General features: G+C 39.0%; 1 protein-coding gene across 1 annotated transcript in view; it reads left to right on the top strand.

The window, feature by feature from the left end:
* Nucleotides 1–10,536, top strand: part of LOC104159345 (ral GTPase-activating protein subunit alpha-1-like) — a gene marked incomplete at its 5' end in the record, with an annotated part of 58,244 nt that extends 47,708 nt beyond the window's left edge. The window contains 2 exon segments of the mRNA XM_009697231.1: nucleotides 1,711–1,835; nucleotides 10,379–10,536. Of these exon segments, the coding sequence (XP_009695533.1) occupies nucleotides 1,711–1,835; nucleotides 10,379–10,536 (283 nt within the window).
* Between the last annotated feature and the right edge of the window lie 256 nt (nucleotides 10,537–10,792).

Genomic DNA, 10,792 nt, shown 5'->3' with positions numbered 1-10,792 from the left:
TTCAGCAGTCTCAGGATCCAGAAATAATTTGGAACACAGATTTTGGAGGGGAAAATTGTTTCCCAGTTTCACTATGTAACCAAGCTATGGTCTAAGGAAATAACAATGAGATCATTTTATTCACTAGAAGTTGTTTTCAGATCATATCTTCTCTATACATTTTTTCATATTTAGATATACTGCAAAATCTACTGTAAATATTGTACAGAAAACAACTGCAAAGAGGTTTTGTAGTAAAAGTTCTGTAATTCTTGAAGTATAGTTTTATAGGCTAAGATGAAGGGTGGTGTTTCCAGCTTTGATTTGGGGCTGAGAATTTAATTGCTTATCATAACTGAAAATAGTATCATTATTTACTTTAAATGTTAGCACTTGTATATTAAAAACGCTTATCACTTGTAATGCAGTTTTTATGATTGGATTGCTAGAAGATGTGTGCAAGAGGAATATTATGCCCATTTCACAGCTGGTAAAATTGGGTCAGAAGGGTAGTTTCCTCACTGTCCCTGTTACCCCCAAAAAGAGCAGCAAACCTGAAATCAGAACCCAGAACCTTCAAGAAACTGATTCTGAGTGCATTCCTCCACAGCATGCTGATTTTTTTGGGGTTTTTGTAGGAAAAGAGAACTATGTAAGGAGAAAATTATCTCACTATCTACAAACAAAATATGGGGGGAAAAAAAAAGTGTGCACAAGCATAAATGCCAGGGAAAATTTCTGATCATTTTACGGTTCTATAAGATAACTGGAGAAGTTCTCCCTCATTCAACGTATTGAGTCCAGCTGGAGGACTTTGACAGTTGTGAGAGAAAAGGTTAACTGACTTCTCAGTTCAGGAACTATACGACATGAAGTCAGCATGGTGGTTTTCTTGATAATTGTATGTTGCTGCCTGCTGCTCTACATTTTGACAGCCATTTCCATAGTTGCTTTCATGAACAGCAGAAATATTCTCTCTTTTTCTCGCTCTCTCTGTGCTAACAGCACAATCAGGCCTGCTGAAACAAGAAGCCTGGAGAGGGTTCTTCAAAAGCAACAACACTTCAGGGTACCGGTCTCTTGTCAATAATATCAGAGAGGGAGAACGCAAGGAAAAGGAAGTACAGTATTTTGCTGTCAGTGCCCTACTGACACCCTGTTAACCAGTATTTAAGGGTCCTGCAGATTCTTTACAAATATTCTTGCTTGTTTTAACAGCATAATTGATGAGGTGTTTTTCCCAATACTCAAATTTCGCTATGTATTTATCTTAACTCTGTGTGTGTGTTTAGGGATTATGGAAGCAGTTTGTTACGGAAGAGTGCAAAATCGTTTATTTTGTTACTGCTAAGGTTATTTTTCATACTATACCTCTTAAAAATTGTAACATTTTTATATTTAAATGTGACCAGAGTACAGGCAAATCAGTTACTTAAGAGAGTATTTAAGTTGCTGTTGTTTGAAAAAAAAATTCAGAGAGTTTTGCATCAGGCATGAAAAAAAGATAGTTGAACTGTGAGGTTTACATTAATTGTGTTTATCTTATGGTTAATATTACTTCAGTGCATCAGATGATATCATAGTTTTGTAAAGAATTAAAATTAGGTGTGTACAGTCACTGAAACACATAATATGTATTTAACAAAAACAAGAATTCCAAATTGCTGGGCACTGATATTTAGCAGTTACACTACATGATTTAAATTCGTCCTTAATTCTTGGCTAAACCAGTTATGAGGAGAGAGCAAGATACCTGCAGACAATTGTTCAACATCATCTAGAGCCTACAACATTTGAGGATTTTGCTGCTCAGGTTTTCTGTCCAGCACCTTACCACCATTTGCCCTCAGAGACAGGTAAGAAGTGCAGTAAAGAACTGGTTTTGTACAATCTTACTTGAAATGCAGTATCCTTACTTATAAAGACTAAAAATTCAGACCTTCGCACGTCATTAAGAGTTACCATTAATCAGAGAGAATACATGTACATATTTGAGAAATGGGGCAATGTTACCTTTAAATCTTTATTCTGTTGTCTGGCATCTTGAGCCAATGCCTGGCATTGAGATTTGGCAAGCTCCTTTAATATAGCAACCAGACCCTGTATTTTTACAGTGAATTTTATCATGTTCCCTTGTATAAAGTCTCCATGGAAGCATTGGTACACCTTCATCTAGGGTAGTTGAGGTAGATACATTCTTTAATCTAAGTACACCTTCCTCATAAAAAAGTTTTAAGGCTCCCTGCATTTTTGGAATGTGAAGATTTAAATTGGAAATCTGAGAGCCTTGCAGTCATCAATTTTGTTTCCAGGTTATTAGCTGCAAACTTGGTTTTAAGGTCATTTTTCCTTTCTAGTAAAATGCCCGTTTTATAAGAGGATACTGCATTTTCAGTTACTAATGAGAAAATCACTAAAAGAAAATGAGTAACTCAAGGCCTTCCTGTTCTGACATTTCTTGAACTCCTTATGATTATTTCATTATTTTATTTCCCCTCTTTTTAGATCATTAAATATCAGTTCTGTTTATCTGAAGGTAAGACAAAGTGTCCAAAAAAACCCTTTGTTCCTCTTACTTTTACTAGAGCACTAAGCTTGTAACCAAATTGTATGCAAACTTTCCTTGTTGCCCTTGTTTACACTAAAAAGAATCTCACACTGATTGAGAAATGACCACTACATCTTCTTAAAGTTTTAGTCTTTTACTAACCTCAGGTCTGCATGAAGCACTAACACTGGTTCTGGGATTAAGGTAACTAATGATAGAGGCAGTTGTTGAATGAGTAACACTTTATTGTGTTGACCTTTGTTTCTCAGCATGAACAAGTAGTACTGGATGGCAGTGGTGTGTTTTGTACCCTGTACTGTCTTTCATTGATGTTGTAAGACGTTCTGCAGTGATAACATAGGAGAGAAGGAGAAGAAGAATGTGTAACACTTGAAATTCCTTGTTCAGAAACCTTTATTTCATGATGAATAAATCAAAATGCTTCTGTGGAAAAGCTGTAAGTCTAAATAAAATAAATTTTGTAAGAATAATTTGGCAAGTAGTTATCTCAAAATTTGTTTCTCAGTTGCAAAAATAAGCAGAAATAAATTCTAAATTATGGAAGAGTTGTGATAGGACTACAGAAAGAATGACTGAGAGATGTTAAAACATCAAGACTCCTTCACTTGAAAGTATAAACCATAAGTAGAAATGAGTTGCAGTTTCAAAGCATAATAAGTGGTGTAGTTATCCTAGTGCAAATAGTACCAAAGGGAAACAAAATTAAAAGTAAGTAATTTAGAACTAATTAAATCAGTATAGAAAAATAGTAACAATTTAATGTATGAAAACATTTGAATAGGAAATTCTGTAACTAGAAACATTAAAAACAATAACCAGAGGTACCAGTCCTCAACACATTTCCTACTTAATGCACTCAGTAAGTATTCAACACCACACACTTTTGTATGGCTAGTATATATTCTAGTGCACTTGTATCAGTCCTGCCTATTCACTTTCAGAAATCTCATTCCAGGCTAATTCGTTCTGCCCTCTTCCTCTAGTTCATTCTTTTGGGGTGAAGCAGAGCTGCTTTTCTGTACTCGTTTGGTGCATTGGAGAACACTGCTCTACAGTGGCAATTCCTGTATTCCTTTAAAAATTGTCCTAGTCGTACTTGGTGTTCTCTAACATGATCTGGAAAAAGATTATGATTTTTAGAAACTTGATTTTTAGACTTAACCTTTCTATCAAATGTAATAATTTTCTGCAGGAATCTCATTAATAGGAGCTTGTGATGTATTTCACATCTGCATGTTTGCGTGTGTGTTTACGTACCACAAGACATGATGTCCTGTCCTGAAGGCCGCATTCTTGGAGTGGAACTGACCAACACATCAGTGTCAGGAGCAGCCAGGAGCTTCCTAGGATGGACATGCAACACAGTGTGACCCAGCGGCAGAGTCAAAGGACCTGTCCCCAGACCTGCCTGACTCTGAGCTTTCATTTCAGCCCAGGGAAGCTGGGGGTGCTCTGGCAGTCCTGCTTGCAGCCTGGAGGCTGCCCCCTGTTCGATCTGGGGCTCCTGGAGCTCTGATACTCAGCTCCAGGACAGAGTGCCACACCATCTGCCTCTAAGCTGACTCTGGAGGGCACAAATTCTAAAGCCTCAGGCAGGTATAAATTAACACTGCAGTCATCTGCCAAAAAGGTTACCCCAGGGCTTGGGGTTAGCCTGGAAACCACTGGTTTCCAGTTCTAGTGAAGGCAGACCTGTGAGTGAGGTCACTACAGATGACCCAGAACTTTGACAGACCATGATCCCAAGAAAGAGTCCACCAGGTGGGCTATTAGAAAAATAGATACCCCTGAGTTTCCATGGTCCTTACAACAGGCAGATTTCTGGAAAGATGGGTACAGAGCTCTGAATTGTGCCAGGGTTGCACATAGGAGTGGCACTGGTGTCCTGCCTGGGAATCTGTATGCATTCATCACCCCCAAGATGACTCAGACAAAACCTGGCAGGCTCCTTGTTGGATATCTCCATGTCATCTGAAAATTTCTGACCAGCTTCTAAAAATAGATCACAATTTTTTTTTTAAATACAAAATATTTCATTTATGTCTTTTTTTAATGAGAAATAATTGAACAGAAGAGACTAGAAAAAATTTCCGCATTTTAGATATTATTGACTTGATTCTTTAATTGGATCATGATCTCCAAGATTACAACTGCTGAATATGTTTAATTTTTATAAAATATTATATACGATTTCTTCTTCTAAGAAAGGTCTATAGAAACTGTGGAGCTGCTACAGCCCATGACCAGGTGTTGTAATTTTGTTGTTGTTGTGATCCTGCTGGCCAGTTTCAGCGTTCCATTTTTTTCATTTGAGCTATGATAATGAAAGCAAATAGACAACATGCCATTTGGTAACAAACTATTTCCTCAGACTGACATATTTTATCAAACGTTCAGCCCTCAGCAAAAGCCCTTTCCTTCTTTACAGTGGTTGCTCTTCAATACAGTGTGATTACGGCTGCAGCTGTTTTATCTAGCTACTTAGTTTGCCCTGTCACAATATTGACAAGTCCACCTTACCATGTTTAGGAACCTGACTAGTGTAGTAGATGTGTACATTTTAAAAAAATTGAGATTTACCTGCACTTAATCACAGAATATAATTTAGTTGTCTCTGTATTTTTTATTTTACACTGACTCTGTAGGAGTAACTGCAAATAACTCTGTTAAATAGAGTAATGCCGCCTATACAGCTATTGAGTAAACCAGATTTCTGTGACAACAGAATAGGTTGAGGAAACTGTCAATGGTAAGCTCAATGATATTGAAGGGCTTATTGACCCCATGATGCTAAGATTCTGAGCTTTAAAATGTACTGATGTCTTGGGTTTGGTTTTTCTCTATCTTCTTTTTTTTCCCCTCTCTTCCTACTAAAAACAGTACCTCAGTACAGTAAATCTTATAAAGAAGGGGCCTCTCTACATTATTCATAGTATTTTCCCTGTGATAAAAGCATCAGACTTTTTGATCCCAACAATCATTCCTATATTTTCAGGCCTGTGTTCAGAACCCCAAAGTGGGGATGCCATCGTACAGGCAGGGAAGCAGGGGAATGTAGAGGTAACAATACTTCAGCCTTGCACAAGAAAAACTCAAATTCAACAGCCTGCATCTTAATCTCTTCTGCTGCTTGCTTGCTGTGTTACTTTGAACTGAGAATCTTTTTGACCCTGTCTTACCCCTTCACAGATGATGGTGCTTTTCTCATTGTAGAAGGGTCTAAGCAACATTTACTGATGGTGGTGGTTGAAGTTTGTGATTGGAAGTGAAGCTGAAATACAGGAATGAGGGCTGAATGTCTGGCAGGGCTCAGAAGAGTTTCTCGTTATCCCTTCTCCAGTCCAAACTTAGGAAAAAATTTTTTTCATTCCAAACAGAGCAAAGCCTCAAAACTTAAGAAATTTTCCAAAAATTTCATATTGAAACAACTGAAACTGAAATCTTATGCATTTCTGACCTATTGTCCTTAAGTCAGCCACTTGGGTGACAGTAAGTTGATGATCCTCAGCACTTTGAGGTAGTAAATTTAGTGTCGAATGCTAGAAACCCAAATAGATAACTTTCTACATTTAATGAAATGGGTCCACTGAAGAAAATAGAGTATGATTGTCCAATTAAAAAGCATCCCGTACATACACACAAGAGGACAAAATTAAATTTAATCCTGACATTTCCTAGTTTTTGAATGTTTGACTTTATGAATTTATTGTCGTGACAACATTTTCCTTGTGTAATTCCTTCCATTTTTGTTTTAAGGCATAGGGCAAAAGAGAAGTTCTGTAATACTGATTAACAGCCACGTGATTCGTAAGCAAAACTGTAGCCTCTAGATCCACTAGCACCTCCTGTAGACTGAGACAGGGCAATAATTGGTAGTAATGGTAAGCTGTCTTACCTCTGCCTGAATCTCCACTAGTGGAAAGATTGGGAATTTTGCCAGTGGGTTTCACAGATACTAGTTGACAGAGAGGAATAGGTTTACCCAACACTTATGTTTCCAGCCAGGTTCTGAAGAGCATTCTTCACTGGACTTGGGCTCTGCCTCTCTTTTGCCATAAACTTAATCTTTTTTTTGCTGTGTTCTTTCTCCTGTCTGGCTCTTAGTTCTTTCTTTGCTACCCAGTTGCAGTGTCCCAGGTCTTTAGACCATCTCTTCTTCAACACCTCGTCTTGCTTTGCAGCTACTTCTGCAGTCTTTCTTCCTGCATCCACTTCTCGCTTCCTTTCCTTATTTCCCAAAATTAGTGAGAGACTTAATTGACTTGACTCTAGCAAGGCTCTGCTGAGCATGACAGACAACTTAGCCAGATTTGGACTGGAATTTGTAAGAGTGGCAAAGGGCATGAGCTATACAACCTGACCTCCCTGGAGGTCAGGTTGGGGGTTGCTGACATATCTTAAAAGACCATCAAAATTTACCAACATGTACAAATTATATTTTCCTCTGTGGTCAGTCTCAGAGATAGCTCTCGGGGAAAATGTTGGTCCAGACAGCAAGGTGCAATAAAGCCAGAAGCACTCAGGGTAGTCTTACCATGCAGCACCCTGTCTTATCATCAGCACCTTGTCAGGCTTCCGCTCAGTGAATTTTTCACCTCTTTGAAAGTCAGAACTGACGAGTGAGATGAGTCATGGCAATGCGTGTGTTGTGATGCCTCCAGATTCCTCCACCTCACCTCACTTCTAACTCAGTCTGTGTATAGTTAGGATTCCATTTTACATTTAAATAGTTAATTTCTGAGTCAAATAGCCAACATACTATTACTCGAAGACCCTAAATTTTTCAAATGGAGTGTGAAAATGTCGCATTTCAACTTTGTTGATCCACCTCCTTGTTCAGAAGCAATTGAAACAGCTTTACATTAGAGCCCAAAAATATCGTAGCTCATGAGGCTATGATATTTGTCACTTGCCAAGCCTAAGAGATGAAAAATAGGGATCGCTTCCTGACATTTTTCAACCTCTTAAAAATCCTAACACATCTATTTTGTTTATTTTATAGAACTTTCTGGTTCTAGGTCAATTGTCAATAAAGCCTTCTTCTATAACCCTATTTTTATATTTTGGATAACTAAGTATTTTATTGCGTAGAGAGATAAAGATAATAACATTTTACACTGAAGATTCTAAAACTGTGAAGGGGAAACAAAATCTGCAAAATTTCTATATACCGCAGTTAATAGCCATGTGTGTATGTGCGTATGTATGTATATATAGATATATATGCTTATCTAAAATCCAAAGAAATTTAGTTACTAATCAGTCTGTTGATTGCTGTCAGACTTGACATGTATTTTAAGTGCCATTATTCTTCACTCTTCTGGTGTGATATGTTCAGATGTGAAAATCACTTTACATGACTTCTGTTCTTCAATAGCTCTAAGTCAGTTTCTTTAAAAAAAAAAATCAATTACATATGAATCTGTGCTTCTGTCTGCAGGAATTAGAAAGAAAATTTTGAGATACAACCAGAATAATACCTTAATTGAAATAACGGAAGGGGGGCGGCAGGGTTAAGGTTTTCTTTATCCAACCTGTGATAAAATTTCACACTCGGGTTTGACCCTTCAACACAGACTAACTAGCTTTAAATACTGTGTTTTTTCTTCTTTATGTGATTTCAGAAGTCTCTTGTTGAGACTGGCTATAATTTTAGCATACTTAATACTGTGAAACAGCTGGGGAGCAGAAGCCATATATTGAGTTGCATTTGTTTTTCCTTCTCAATTGTGTGTATGTGTGTGAGTATTTAACTGTTTTCACAGACTTTAAGCAAGCATTTCAGACAATGTTTAGGATGTGTCTCAGTTGCTATGAATAAGGTTGCTGGATCTGGATAATGTTATAGAATTCTTTTCTTTCTCTCTCTCTTCCTTTTTTTCTTGTAATGCTTAGTTGGTAAGTATGACGCCGGATTTCAGAGCTGTTGCTTCATTGCACATAACTAACTCATCACTCTCTTTAACCTGTAGCATGAGCAGCAATTGCATAATGAAATTCAAAATTCCGTTTTCTGTGCTCATCTGTTAATACCCTTCAATCTCTGCAGTTCGTGTCTCATGTCTCACACCTGTTATCTTTTATCTTTTCTCCTCCCCCTTCCTCACTTCTTTCCACTCCTCCTTCCTCATCACTTCTTCATTCTCAACAAAGAAAGAAATGCTGTGATATTTCTTCTCCTTCCAAAACCTCCACTAGAAAGCATTGGCCACATCAAGGTAAAGGGCAAAGGCTTGAAACGGAAGGTCTTTCACGCTAGCTGTGAATGGTATGCTGTGCAAAACAACAACGGTTATTTTCTATTCTCTAACTTCCACCATTTGAAATGCTTTAATTCCTTGTAAAATTAGAACAAGATAGAATTTCAGAAAATGAGAGTGCATGTTTTCCCTGCCTGCCTTTTTCTGTAAGGCACAGTGAGTCAGGCATTATCATGCTTTTCCAGATTGTTTGGCAATGAAGTACCTAGTTCATGAACAGAATTACTGTCACCAGCTGGGGAACAAATAACAGCCCTTTCTCCTCCCTGTCACTTCGATGGGTTGTGTCAGTTTGGAAAAGATAGAAAGTACCGTGCCATCCCTCTGGACCAGGCAGGTGATGGACCAGGGGAGGAGGACAGCCAGGTCACTAAATCACAGAGGTTTATGACAATATGTTTTAAATGGACTCTTAGATTTCTTACCTGATAACCTCATTTGATTTTAGTGGAGTCTTTCAAAATAAAGTATGATCCGTTTTGAATGGGTTTTTGCACCCCTTATATATGAAATGTGTACTAAGTGAGGGAGAGCTTCAGTTCTGATTATTACATTATTATTTTAAAGAATTACCAGTCCTAGCGTGGTGTGGAAGAAACAGCCAGTGATTTCTGGCTTACTGAAGTCAGCAGGGGTTTCTCCATCGACTTCTGCAGGACTGAGCTGCTGTCCGTAATTTATACGACTGTGGTAGTTGAGTTCAATCAGGCTGTCAGTCTCTATAAATGGCTAATTAAAACGCAGTTTAGTTTTGTGGATGTGAGTTCATAGTGTTAATTTGCTGTACATGGGAAGGAGAACGTACTTTTGATTTCATATTTTCTCCTTTTCCTTTGTATTTCTATGGAAGAAGATTTGGAGAAGGGCTGTTTGTAAGGAAGAGCCTTGTCCTCTTCAGTGAGGACTCAGGGCCCACTGCAGCGTAGCTCTAGGTGCTGGGCTAATGAACTACAAACCATTGTCTCAAATTCATCTTGTTCCTTTTACAAAGAAACGTTAATGTATAGTGCATCCAGTTAGTATGATCTGTTCAAGCTTCTGCCTTGTGGGCCCTGTAGGAATTTGCCTTTTGAAGCACCGACTAAAGTTGGGATGGGAGATGTTTTGCTCTCCCAGTTGGCCCCTGATTCACTCTACCTCCTCAGCTGCTTTCCTAGAGCTCCCTTCATGCACAACGAGCTGTTAACCTTCATGTTCTCGTTAAAGACTGGATTCTTCTGGGTTGTGGTTTGGATAATGACACCCTATCCCTGCCAGGGAACTGGAGGTGTTTGTTCTCCCAGTTAGCGGGAGAACGTTGCCCACTTCAGTGCTGCCTCAGTTGCCAAGAGTGAGGGCGTTCTGCAGTCCCGTAGCTCAGTGGTTTCTGGCATCATCTTTTCTCCAGAAGTGGACATGTGGTAGTTGCTAACTCTACGTGTGGTACCATCACTCACAGCTGGTAAAGGGCTAGGAGATGCTGTGGGAGTGACAGCAGCACTGAAATTCCTCTCTGCCCCTTGTGACTAGATCCTGCGCTGCGAGTGCGGAAGGTGGCACTGACCCGTCTGCTTCTTGCTGTCCTCTGCAGGCTTCTGCCCAGAGACTCAGCTGGGAGAAACTCCAGCAGCAGCAGCAACAGCACAGGTGGATGGAACAGACTTAGCCTCTCCAATGTCTCCTCGGACTAGCAAGAGCCGCATGTCCATGAAACTGCGCCGCTCCTCTGGCTCAGCCAACAAGTCCTAAGCGGCGAGATGCCTGCAGCTTTCTAGTGAGCAGCGATCAGCCACCCTTCCTGCAGCAGCCCACTACTTTCCATTAAAGGATAACGTCTCTGATGTGTGTGTGCCCATCCCCTGCTTACTCCTGTTCTGTATGTTCATTTTAAACAGTGACACTGGAATTTTACTTTAATATTTTAGCTTTTGGGTTTTTTTATCAAACTCCAGGCTGCCTTTTTTTTTCTTCTTTTTTTTTTTATTTTTTTCTCTTTTTTTTCTCT

Source organism: Cariama cristata, unplaced genomic scaffold (genome assembly GCF_000690535.1).
Source record: "Cariama cristata isolate BGI_N322 unplaced genomic scaffold, ASM69053v1 scaffold1643, whole genome shotgun sequence".
NCBI lineage: Eukaryota > Metazoa > Chordata > Aves > Cariamiformes > Cariamidae > Cariama > Cariama cristata.
This window is presented reverse-complemented; position numbering and strand designations above follow the sequence as displayed.